We start from the raw sequence: 12,981 nt of genomic DNA on the forward strand, positions 1-12,981 counted from the left end.
CATGTGTTTTTGGGGGATTTTTGAGCCAATTTGGGGATTTTTTGGGGGATTTTTGAGATTTTTTGGGGGATTTTTTCAAGTGGAATTGGGGATTTTTTGAGCCAATTTGGGTTTTTTTTTTCAGGTGGAATTGGGAATTTTTTTGGGGTTTTTTTTTCATGTGTTTTTGGGGGATTTTTGAGCCAATTTGGGGATTTTTGGGGGGATTTTTGAGATTTTTTTAGGGGGATTTTTTCAAGTGGAATTGGGGATTTTTTGGTCCAATTTGGGGTTTTTTGTTCCAATTTGGGGGTTTTTCTCAAGTGGAATTGGGGATTTTTTGAGCCAATTTGGGTTTTTTTTTTCAGGTGGAATTGGTGATTTTTGGTCCAGTTTGGGGGGTTTTTTCATGTGTTTTTGGGAGATTTTTGAGCTAATTTGGGGATTTTTTGGGGGATTTTTGAGATTTTTTGGGGGATTTTTTCAAGTGGAATTGGGGATTTTTTGAGCCAATTTTGGGTTTTTTGTTCCAATTTGGGGATTTTTTTCAAGTGGAATTGGGAATTTTTGAGCCTTTTTGGGTTTTATTTTTCAGGTGGAATTGGGGATTTTTTGCTCCAGTCTGGGGGACTTTTTTAGGTGGAATTGGGGATTTTTTGTGCCAATTTTTGCTCCAATTTAGGGGGGTTTTTTTCAGTTTATTTTGGGGATTTTTGAGCCAATTTGGAGTTTTGGGTTTTTTTTTTTTAAGTGGAATTGAGGATTTTTTTGCTCCAGTTTTGGGGATTTTTGCTCCAATTTCGGGAGTTTTTATATGTGGAATTGGGGATTTTTTTGTGCCGGTTTGGGGGGTTTTGTTCCAATTTGGGACTTTTAAAATAGAATTGGGGGATTTTTACTCCAATTTAGGGTTTTTTTCGGACGGAATGGATTTCTTTTTGCTCCAAAATTTGGGGTTTTTTAGCCCTAAAAATGTCCCCCCCATTTCAGGCTCCTTCCCTAAAAAACGCTGCCCCCCCCCCCCCCCCCAAAATTTGGGGTCTTTTGCTCACCCCAAAATTTGGGACAACCCCCCAATTTTTGGGGTCTTTTCTCTCAGAATTGGGGTCCCACCCCCCACCCCAGATTTGGGCTTAATTTGGGACCCCTCCCCCAATTTCCCCACCCCCATTTTGGGGTCTTCCCTCTAAAATTTGGGGTCCCCTCCCCCATTTCTCCCCCTCCAAAATTCGGGGTTTTTTCCTCCTCCCCCAAATTCGGGCTCTCCGCTTTCTGCGCATGCGCGGGCCCGGGGGCGTGGTCAGGGCACACCCAAATAAGGACATGGGCGTGGCCAAGCAGCACAGACGTGACATGAAGCGAGTGATGGGCGTGGTTTGAGTGAGAAGGGGCGGAGTTTGCGTGGAACGGGGCGTGGCCAGCAGGTGGGCGTGGCCAGGCGAAGATGGCAGCGCTGAGCGGGGACGCGCTGGGGCTGGAGCGGGGTACGGGGCCAATTTGGGGCGAATTTGGGGGGTTTTGGGAAATTTGGGGATTTTGGGGGGTCCGGGGGGGTCCTGGGGGCGTGGGGGAGGGGAAGGGGAGGGGCTGAGGGGCGTCGGGAGTGGGGGAGGGGGCGGCAAGGGGTGGTTGGGGGGGTTTAAATGGGAAATTTGGGGAAAATTTGGGGGAATTTTGGAGGATTTGAGGAATTTGGGGGGGTTTGAGGGGTGGGGGAGGGGGAGTGAGGGGGGCTGGTGGTGGGGGAGGTTAAGGAGGGGCACGGGGGGAATTTTGGGGTGAAGGAGTGAATTTGGGGCAGTTTTGGGGTGATTTTGGGAAGGATTTTGGGGCTGATTTTTGGGGTGATTTGGGGTGACTGCGTTTGATTTTGGGGCGGTTTTGGGGTGATTTTGGGTGATTTTAGGGCAGTTTTGGGGTGACTCTGGGGTTGATTTTGAGGCTGATTTTTGGGGTGATTTTTGGGATGATTTGGGGTGATTCTGGGGGTGATTTTTGGGCTGTTTGGGGCTGATTTTTGGGGTGGTTTGGGGTGATTTTGGGGGTGATTCTGGGCGTGATTTTGGGCTGATTTTTGGGGTGACTTTGGGGTGGTTTGGGGTGATTTTTGGGGTGATTCTGGGGTGACTCCGGAGGTGATTCTGGGGTGACTCTGGGGGTGATTTTGGGGCGACCCCGAGGGTGATTTTGGGCTCATTTTGGGTGGATTCCGGGGGTGATTTGGGGGCTGTTTTGGGGTGATTTTGGGTTGATTCCGGGGGTGATTTGGGGGCTGTTTTGGGGTGTTTCTCGAGATGATTTTGGGGTGACTTTGGGGCGATTGGGGGTCCCCCAGACGTGTCCCGGGCCGTGGAGCTGCTGGAGCGGCTCCAGCGCAGTGGGGAGCTGCCCCCCCAAAAGCTGCAGGCGCTGCAGAGGGTCCTGCAGAGCAAGTTCTGCTCCGCCATCCGCGAGGTGACCCCAAAAACCGCCCCAAAACCCACCCAGGAACACCCATAAACCCCCAAATCCACCCCAAAAACCTCCTAAACCGCCCCAAAAACCGCCCCAAAACCACCCAGGAACACCCAGAAACCCCCAAATCCACCCCAGAAACCCCAAAATCCACCCCAAATCCACCCCAAACCCCCCAAACCACCCTCAAAACCTCCAAAAACCCACCTGAGAACCCCCAAAAACCTCCAGAACCACCCCAGATCTACCCCAAAAACCCCCAAAACTCCCAAAATCACCCCCAAACCACCCAGGAACACCCAGAAACCCCCAAATTGACCCCAAATCCACCTCAAACCCCCAAACCACCCTCAAAACCATCCAGGAACACCCAGAAACCCCCAAATCTACCCCAAATCCACCCCAGAAATCCCAAAATCCACCCCAAAACCCACCTGGGAACCCCTGAAACCACCTGTGAGCCCCAAAACCGCCCCAAAATCCCCAAAACCGCCCCAAAAACCCATCTGGGAACCCCCAAATCCACCCCAAAACCACCTCAGAAACCCCCCAAACCCCCCCAAAAAACCCCAAAACCCCCAAATCCACCCCAAAATCCACCTGGGAACCTCAAAATCCATCCAGGGGACCCCAAATCCATCCAGGGGACCCCAAAATCCACCTGGGGAACCCCAAAATCCACCTGGGGAGCCCCAAATCCATCCAGGGGACCCCAAATCCATCCAGAGGACCCCAAAATCCACCTGGGGAACCCCAAATTCATTCAGGGGACCCCGAAATCCACCTGGGGGACCCCAAAATCCACCTGGGGAGCCCCAAATCCATTCAGGGGACCCCGAAATCCATCCCAGACACCCCAAACACACCAGGGGGACCCCAAAATCCACCTGGGGACCCCAAAATCCACCTGAGGAGTCCCAAAATCCACCTGGGGACCCCAAAACCCCTCCAGTTCCCCCCCCAGTTTCCCCCCAACTCCCCAAAATCCCCCCAAAATCTTTCCCGGGACCCCCCCCCAAATGTCTCAGCTGCCCCTCGGGGGGTCCGGGGGGGCTCCCGGGGGTTTTGGGGTCCCCCCAACGCCGGGGTCCCCCCCAGGTCTATGAGCAGCTCTACGACACCTTGGACATCGCGGGGAGCCCCGAAATCCGCGCCCACGCCACGGCCAAGGTACCCCAAAACACCCCCGGGACCCCCAAAATATCCCTGGGGGACCCCAAAACATCCCTGGGGGACCCCAAAATATCCCTGGGGAACCCCAAAACATCCCTGGGGGACCCCAAAATATCCCTGGGGGACCCCAAAATATCCCTGGGGACCCCCAAAATATCCTTGGGGGACCCCAAAACATCCCTGGGGGACCCCAAAATATCCCTGGGGAACCCCAAAATATCCCTGGGGGACCCCAAAACCCCCCCGGGACCCCAAAACATCCTCTGATACCCCAAACTCCCCCGGGACCCCAAAATATCCCTGGGGGACCCCAAAATATCCCTGGGGGACCCCAAAAAATCCTCTGGGACCCCAAAACACCCGGGACCCCCAAATATCCCTGGGGGACCCCAAAACCCCCCCGGGACACCAAAATATCCCTGGGGAACCCCAAAATATTCCTGGGGGACCCCAAAATATCCCTGGGGGACCCCAAAAAATCCTCTGGGACCCCAAAACACCCGGGACCCCAAAACATCCCTGGGGGACCCCAAAATATCCCTGGGGGACCCCAAAATACCCGGGACCCCAAAACACCCCCGGGACCCCAAAATATCCCTGGGGGACCCCAAAAAATCCTCTGGGATCCCAAAACACCCGGGACCCCAAAACATCCCTGGGGAACCCCAAAATATTCCTGGGGGACCCCAGAATATCACTGGGGACCCCAAAGTATCCCTTGGGACCCTCAAACCCCCCCAGGACCCCCAAACCCCCCCAGGACCCCAAAATATCGCTGGGGACCCCAAAATATTCCTGGGAACCCCAAAACCTCCCCCGAGACCCCAAAAACCCACCGGGACTTCAAAATATCCCTGGGGACCCCAAAAAATCATCTGGGACCCCCAAACAATTCAATGTCATCTCAGTGTCCCCAAATGTCCACAAATGTCCCCAGATGCCCTCAATGTCCCCAATGTCCCCAGTGCCCTCAGTGACTCCAGTATCCCCCAATGTCCCCAAGGTGTCTCCAATGTCACCAAATGTCCCCAATGTCCCCAGTGTCCCCAAATCCCCCCAATGTCCCCAACGTCCCCAATGTCCCCAATGCCCCCAACGGCCCCAATGTCCTGCATGACCCCAATGTCCCCAATGCCCCCAATCCCCCCAATGTCCCCAATGTCCCCAGTGTCTCCAATGTCCCCAATGTCCTGATTGTCCCCAATGTCCCCAGTGCCCCCAATCCCCCCAATGTCCCCAATGTCCCCAGTGTCTCCAATGTCCCCAATGTCCCCAATGTCCCCAGTGTCCCCAATGCCCCCAATGTCCCCAATGTCCCCAACATCCCCAATGCCCCCAGTGTGCCCAATGCCCCCAGTGTCCCCACTGTCCCCAATGTCCCCAGCGTCCCCAATGTCCCCAATGTCCCCAACGTCCCCGCTGTCCCCAGGCCACGGTGGCGGCGTTCGCGGCCAGCGAGGGCCACGCCCACCCGCGGGTGGTTGAGCTGCCCAATGTCCCCAATGTCCCCAACATCCCCAATGCCCTGCATGACCCCAATGTCCCCGATGTCCCCAACGTCCCCAACGTCCCCAATGTCCCCAACATCCCCAATGTCCCCAATGTCCCCAATGTCCCCAACATCCCCAATGCCCTGCATGACCCCAATGTCTCCAATGTCCCCAACATCCCCAATGCCCCCAATGTCCCCAACGTCCCCAATGTCTCCAACATCCCCAATGCCCCCAGTGTCCCCAATGTCCCCAATGCCCTGATTGTCCCCAATGTCCCCAATGCCCTGATTGTCCCCAATGTCCCCATTGTCCCCGCTGTCCCCAGGCCACGGTGGCGGCGTTCGCGGCCAGCGAGGGCCACGCCCACCCGCGGGTGGTGGAGCTGCCCAAGACCGAGGAGGGTTTGGGCTTCAACATCATGGGGGGCAAGGAGCAGAACTCGCCCATCTACATCTCGCGGGTCATCCCGGGCGGCGTGGCCGACCGCCACGGGGGGCTCAAACGGGGCGACCAGCTGCTCAGCGTCAACGGCGTGGTGAGGCTTTGGGGCCAATTCCCGGGATTTTGGGGTCTTTGGGGGGCTTGGAGTGGTTAAATTGGGGTTTGGGGTGGGTAAATTGGGGTTCTGGGTGGGTAAATTGGGGTTTTGGGGTTATTCTGGGGGGTTTGGGTGGGATTTGGGGTGGCCGACCGCCACGGCGGGCTCAAACGGGGCGACCAGCTGCTCAGCGTCAACGGCGTGGTGAGGCTTTGGGGCCAATTCCCGGGATTTTGGGGTTTTGGGAGGTTCAATTGGGGTTTGGAGTGGTTAAATTGGGGTTTGGAGTGGGTAATTTGGGGTTTTGGGGGGTTTGGGTGGGAAATGGGATCACCAGCTGCTCAGCATCAACGGCGTGGTGAGGGTTTGGGGCCAATTCCCGGGATTTTGGGGTCTTTGGGGGGTTCATTTGGGGTTTGGAGTGGTTAAATTGGGGTTTTGGGGTTATTCTGGGGGGTTTGGGTGGGATTTGGGGTGGCCGACCGCCACGGGGGGCTCAAACGGGGGGATCAGCTGCTCAGCGTCAATGGCGTGGTGAGGCTTTGGGGCCAATTCCTGGGATTTTGGGGTTTTTGAGGGGTTCAGTTGGGGTTTGGAGTGGGTAAATTGGGGTTTGAAGGGTTAAATTGGGGTTTGGAGTGGGTAATTTGGGGTTTTGGGGGGGTTTGGGTGGGAAATGGGATCACCAGCTGCTCAGCGTCAACGGCGTGGTGAGGCTTTGGGGCCAATTCCCAGGATTTTGGGGTTTTTGGGGGGTTTTAAATTGGGATTTGGAGTGGTTAATTTGGGGGTTTTGGGGTGGTTTTTGAGATCGGAACAGTTTCTGGTTGGGTTTTTGGGGTTCTGGGTGGGTTTTTGGGGTCGGGGCAGTTTCCGGTTGGGTTTTTGGGGTTCCATTTGGGTTTTTGGGGTCGGGGCAGTTTCCGGGTGGGTTTTTGGGGTTCCATTTGGGGTTTTATGGTCGGGGCAGTTTCCGGGTGGGTTTTTGGGGTTCTGGGTGGGTTTTTGGGGTCGGGGGCAGTTTCTGGTTGGGTTTTTGGGGTTCTGGGTGGGTTTTTGGGGTCGGGGCAGTTTCTGGTTGGGTTTTTGGGGTTCCATTTGGGGTTTTGGGGTCGGGGCAGTTTCCGGTTGGGTTTTGGGGTTTCTGGGTGGGTTTTTGGGGTTGGGGCAGTTTCCGGTTGGGTTTTTGGGGTTCTGGGTGGGTTTTTGGGGTCGGGGCAGTTTCCGGGTGGTTTTTGGGGTTCTGGGTGGGTTTTTGGGGTCGGGGCAGTTTCCGGGTGGGTTTTTGGGCTTCCATTTGGGTTTTTTATGGTCGGGGCAGTTTCCGGTTGGGTTTTTGGGGTTCCATCTGGGATTTTGGGGCGCAGAGCGTGGAGGGGGAGCAGCACGAGCGCGCGGTGGAGCTGCTGAAGGGTTTTTGGAGTTCCATTTGGGTTTTTATGGTCGGGGCAGTTTCTGGTTGGGTTTTTGGGGTTTCATTTGGGTTTTTGGGGTCGGGGCAGTTTCCGGTTTGGGTTTTTGGGGTCGGGGCAGTTTCTGGTTGGGTTTTTTGGGGTTCTGGGTGGGTTTTTGGGGTCGGGGCAGTTTCCGGGTGGGTTTTTGGGGTTCCATTGGGATTTTGGGGCGCAGAGCGTGGAGGGGGAGCAGCACGAGCGCGCGGGTGGAGCTGCTGAAGGGTTTTTGGGGTTCCATCTGGGTTTTTATGGTCGGGGCAGTTTCCGGGTGGGGTTTTTGGGGTTTTGGGTGGGTTTTTGGGGTCGGGGCAGTTTCCGGTTGGGTTTTTATGGTCGGGGGCAGTTTCCGGTTGGGTTTTTGGGGTTCTGGGTGGGTTTTTGGGGTCGGGGCAGTTTCCGGTTGGGTTTTTGGGGTTCCATTTGGGTTTTTTGGGGTCGGGGCAGTTTCTGGTTGGGTTTTTGGGGTTCCATTTGGGTTTCTGGGGTCGGGGCAGTTTCTGGTTGGGTTTTTGGGGTTCCATTTGGGTTTTTGGGGTCGGGGCAGTTTCCGGGTGGGTTTTTGGGGTTCCATTTGGGTTTTTATGGTCGGGGCAGTTTCCGGGTTTGTTTTTGGAGTTCCATTTGGGGTTTTGGGGGTCGGGGGCAGTTTCTGGTTGGGTTTTTGGGGTTCCATCTGGGATTTTGGGGCGCAGAGCGTGGAGGGGGGAGCAGCACGAGCGCGCGGTGGAGCTGCTGAAGGCGGCGCAGGGCTCGGTGAAGCTGGTGGTGCGTTACACGCCGCGCAGTGGCTCGAGGAGATGGAGGCGCGCTTCGAGAAGCTGCGCACGGCGCGGCGCCGGCAGCACAACAGCTACTCGTGAGCGCCCCCAACCCCGAGTCCCTGGGTGCCCAAACCCCAAAATCCCTGCACCCCAAATCCCTGTGTGCCTAGACCCCAAAATCCGTGTGCCCAAATCCCCAAAATCCCTGTGTGCCCAAATCCCCGAGTCCCTGTGTGCCCAAACCCCAAATCCCTGCACCCCAAATCCCTGCACCCCAAACCCCAAAATCCCTGTGTGCCCAAATCCCCCAAATCCCTGCACCCCAAACCCCAAATCCCTGTGTGCCCAGACCCCAAAATCCGTGTGCCCAAATCCCCAAAATCCCTGTGTGCCCAAATCCCTGTGTACCCAAACCCCCGAGTCCCTGTGTGCCCAAACCCCAAAATCCCTGCACCCCAAATCCCTGTGTGCCCAAACCCCAAATCCCTGTGTGCCCAAATCCCTGTGTGCCCAAACCCCAAAATCCCTGCACCCCAAATCCCTGTGTGCCCAAACCCCAAAATCCCTGCACCCCAAATCCCTACACCCCAAACTCCAAAATCCGTGTGCCCAAATCCCCAAAATCCCTGTGTGCCCAAATCCCTGTGTACCCAAACCCCCGAGTCCCTGTGTGCCCAAACCCCAAATCCCTGCACCCCAAATCCCTGTGTGCCCAAACCCCAAATCCCTGTGTGCCCAAATCCCTGTGTGCCCAAACCCCAAATCCCTGTGTGCCCAAACCCCAAAATCCCTGCACCCCAAACCCCAAATCCCTGTGTGCCCAAACCCCAAATCCCTGTGTGCCCAAACCCCAAAATCCCTGTGTGACCCCAAATCCCCAAATCCCCAAACCCCAAAATCCATGTGCCCAAACCCCAAAATCCCTGCACCCCAAATCCCAAAATCCCTATGTTCCCAAATTCCTGAGTCCCCAAACCCCAAAATCCGTGTGCCCAAACCCCAAAATCCCTGTGTTCCCAAATTCCTGAGTCCCCAAACCCCAAATTCCTGAGTTTCCAAACCCCAAATCCCCCAATCCCTGAGACCTCAAATCCCCAAAATCCCTGAGTTCCCAAAGCCCAAAATCCCTGAGTCCCCAATCCCCAAACCCCAAATCCCTGAGTCCCCAAATCCCAAAATCCCTGAGTCCCCAAACCCCAAATCCTGAGTCCCCAAATCCCAAAATTCCTGAGTCCCCAAACCCAAAAATCCCTGCACCCCAAATCCCCAAATCCCTGAGTTTCCAAACCCCCGATCCCAAATCCTGAGTCTCAAAATCCTTGAGTACTCAGTCCCAAATTCCCAAATCCCAAATCCCAAAATCCGAGTCCCCAAATCCCAAAACCCCAAATCCCAAAATCCCAAATCACCAATCCCTGAGTCCCCAAATCCCCGAGTCCCCAAAATCCGTGAGTCCCCAAAATCCCAAATCCCAAAATCCCAAATCCCTGAGTCCCCAAATCCCTGAGTCCCCAAAATCCCAAATCCCAAAATCCCAAATCCCTGAGTCCCCAAAATCCCAAATCCCCAAATCCCAAATCCCTGAGTCCCCAAACCCCCCCCCCGACCCCGCTGACCCCTCCCCAATTTCACCCCACAGGTCGCTGGAATCGAGGGGGTAGAACCCCCCCAGGAGACCCCAAAGACCCCCCAGGACCCCCCCAGGACCCCCCAAAGTCACCTGGGACCCCCCCTGGGACCCCCCCAAAGACCCCCGAGACCCCCCAGGACCCCCCAAAGTCACCTGGGACCCCCTCCGGGACCCCAAAGACCCCCGGGGACCCCCCAGGGACCCCCCAAAGTCACCTGGGACCCCCCCCCGGGACCCCCCAAAGTCCCCAGGACCTCTCTGGGACCCCCCCCAGACCCCCCAAAATCACCTGGGAGTCCCCTGGGACCCCTCTGGGACCCCTTTGGGACCCCCCAGGATCCCCCAAAGTCACCTGGGACCTCCCGGGACCCCTCTGGGACCCCTTTGGGACCCCCCCGGGACCCCCCAAAGTCACCTGGGACCCCCTGGGACCACTCTGGGACCCCTTTGGGACCCCCCGGGACCCCCCAAAGTCACCTGGGGACACCCCCCGGGACTGCCCAAAGACCCCTGGGACCCCCCAAGAACCCCCAGGGTCCCCTGGGACCCCCCCCGGGACCCCCCAGCCCCCCCCCAGGACCCCCCCAGCCCCGTGTGTATATCTGGAACTTTCTGTACAGTATTTATTGGCTGCTATTTAAAGGCGTGGCCCAGGTGGGTCACCTGTGTCACCTGAGTGTCACCTGTGTCACCTGAGGGGGGGTCACCTGTGTCACCTGAGTGTCACCTGTGTCACCTGAGCGGGGGTCATCTATGTCACCTGTGTCACCTGAGTGTCACCTGTGTCACCTGAGGGGGGGGTCACCTGTGTCACCTGAGTGTCACCTGTGTCACCTGTGTCACCTCAGTGTCACCTGTATCACCTGTCACCTGAGGGGGGTCATGTCTGTCACCTGTGTCACCTGTGGGTCACCTGAGGGTGGTCGTCTATGTCACCTGTGTCACCCGGTGTCACGTGTGTCACCTGAGGGGGGTCGTGTCTGTCACCTGTGTCACCTGTGTCACCTGTGGGGTCACCTCAGTGTCACCCATGGGTTACCTGAAAGGAGTTACCTGAGTGTCACCTGAGGGAGGTCACCTGTGGGTTACCTCAGTGTCACCTGTGTCACCTGAGGGGGGGTCATCTCTGTCACCTGTGTCACCTGTGGGTTCCCTGAGGGGAGGTGGGGGGGGTCACCTGTGCCACCTCAGTGTCACCTGTGTCACCTGTCACCTGTGTCACCTCAGTGTCACCTGTCACCTGTGTCACCTGTCACCTGTGTCACCTGTGTCACCTGTGCCACCTCACTGTCACCTCAGTGTCACCTGTGGGGGGGGTTACCTGTGTCACCTGTGTCACCTGAGTGTCACCTGTGTCACCGCTGTCACCTCGGTGTCACCTGAGAGTCACGTGACCGTCCCCGGGCAGGGGGGAGGGGCCCAGGTGCCTTTTTTGGGTGTGGAAAAGGGGGAAATGGGGGGGGTTGGTAACCATGGCAACGGGGCGGGGGGTGTCGCCATGGTAACGGGAGGTGGGAGGGGTCGGTATCCATGGAAACGGGGATGCAGGTGGGGGGGATCCCATCTCCATGGCAACCGGGGGGGGAGGAATCCTAGCTCCTGTCTCCATGGCAACGCGCATGGAGGGGGAGGGCCCGTCGTCATGGCAACCGGGAAGGGGGCGGAGTCGCGTCTCCATGGCAACAGAAGGGCGGGAGGGTGGAGGGGCGGTTTCCATGGCAACGCAGAGGGATGGGGGGGGTTCGGTTTCCATGGCAACGGGGTTGGAGGAGGTGGTCCCTGGTGACTGCGGTGAAGGGGAGGGTGTCCCGTTTCCATGGCAACGGGGCTGGCTGATGCTGCGTCTCCATGGTGACCGCCATGAAGGCGACTCCATCCCGTCTCCATGGCAACGCGGGCCGGTTTCCATGGCAACGCGCTTCATCCCGTTGCCATGGCGACGCACGGGATGGGGGGGGGGAGGGGAAGGGGGGGGGAAATGGTCCATCCCCATGGCAACGCGGGGCGGGGCCGTCTCCATGGCAACGCGCATGCGCCCCCCGCCCCCGCCCCCGCCCGATGACATCACCCCCGCCGCGGCCCCGCCCCCCGCGCGCTCCCATTGGCCCCTCGCTCTGCGGCCACGCCCCTCCCTCCCACCCGCCGCGGGGGGCGGGGCCAGCGCGCCGCCGGCGCCCCGGGGCGCGCTCCCATTGGTCGGCGGCGCCGTCAATCAGCGCCGCTCTTAAAGGGCCCGCGCAGCGTTTTGCGAGGCCGGCCGGGGGGGGGGTCGGTACCGGGGGGGGGGGCGGGCGGCGGCCGCGGGGCTCGGGCGGGCCCGGGGCGCGCTGGGGGCCTGAACGGGTGCGGGGGCGACCGGCAGCGACCCCCCCCCGGGGCCCCCCCCTCCCCCGCCGGGCCGCCTCCCTCCGCCGGAGCTGCCGCAGCGCCGCTCGGAGCCCAGGTAGGAGCAGGGCCCGAGCCCCCCCGGGCCCCCCCGGAACCAACCCCCGGGACCCCCCGGCCCGCCGCCCGCCGCCGCATCCCGAATCCCAAATCCGCATCGCGAATCCCAAACCCGCATCCCACCTCCGGCATCCGCATCGCGATCCCGGCATCTCCATCCCGATCCCATCCCGGCCCCGGCAGCCGCATCCCGAATCCCAAATCCGCATCCCGAATCCCAAATCCGCATCCCCATCCCATCCCTGCCTCAGGAGCCGCATCCCAATCCCGGCATCGCCATCCCGAATCCCAAATCCCAAATCCGCATCCCGAATCCGGCGTCCCCATCCCGATCCCATCCCGAATCCGGCATCCGCATCCCGATCCTATCGCTGCCTCGCCACCCGCCTGCCAGATCCCAAATCCGCATCCCAAATCCGCCATCCCCATCCCACCTCCGGCATCCACGTCCCGCATCCCGATCCCATCCCCGGGCCCGGCCCCGCCATCCCCATCCCGATCCCATCCCCATCCCATCCCCATCCCCATCCCATCCCATCCCCATCCATCCCCATCCCCATCCCCATCCCCATCCCATTCCCGGTGTCTCCATTCTACCTCCGGCATCCCCATCCCAATCCTGGCCCTGCCACCCCCCACCCCCAACTCCCCACCCCCAACCCCCCATCCCAAACCCCCCATCCCCCATCCCAAACACAAACCCCCCAGAGCCCCCACCCCCAATCCCCCATCCCAAACTCCACACCCCCCACCCCCAACTCCCCATCCCAAACCCCCCATCCCAAAAGCCCCATCCCCATCCCAAACTCTCCACCCTCATCCCAAACCTCATCCCCACCCCAAAACCAAACCCCCCCCAAACCACATCCCAAAGCCCCCATCCCAAACCCCCCATCCCCATCCCAAACCCCCCATCCCAAACCCCCCATTCCAAACCCAAACCCCCCACCCCCATCCCAATCCTGGCCCCGCCACCCCCACCCTCAACCCCCCATCCCAAATCCCATCCCCACCCCAATCCCAAACTCTGCACCCCCATCCCAAACCCATCCCC

General features: G+C 58.8%; 1 protein-coding gene across 1 annotated transcript; it reads left to right on the plus strand.

The window, feature by feature from the left end:
* Window positions 1–1,404: 1,404 nt before the first annotated feature.
* LOC132335033 (protein lin-7 homolog B-like) lies at window positions 1,405–9,528 on the plus strand. The gene is given in 8 exon segments (XM_059861158.1): window positions 1,405–1,463; window positions 2,315–2,433; window positions 3,532–3,603; window positions 5,425–5,634; window positions 7,005–7,012; window positions 7,793–7,877; window positions 7,880–7,947; window positions 9,492–9,528. Coding segments are annotated over 8 exon segments (624 nt in total). The 5' UTR covers window positions 1,405–1,423; the 3' UTR covers window positions 9,514–9,528.
* The last annotated feature ends 3,453 nt before the right edge of the window (window positions 9,529–12,981 follow it).

The sequence above is a fragment of the Haemorhous mexicanus genome, chromosome 16 (assembly GCF_027477595.1).
Source record: "Haemorhous mexicanus isolate bHaeMex1 chromosome 16, bHaeMex1.pri, whole genome shotgun sequence".
Lineage (NCBI taxonomy): Eukaryota > Metazoa > Chordata > Aves > Passeriformes > Fringillidae > Haemorhous > Haemorhous mexicanus.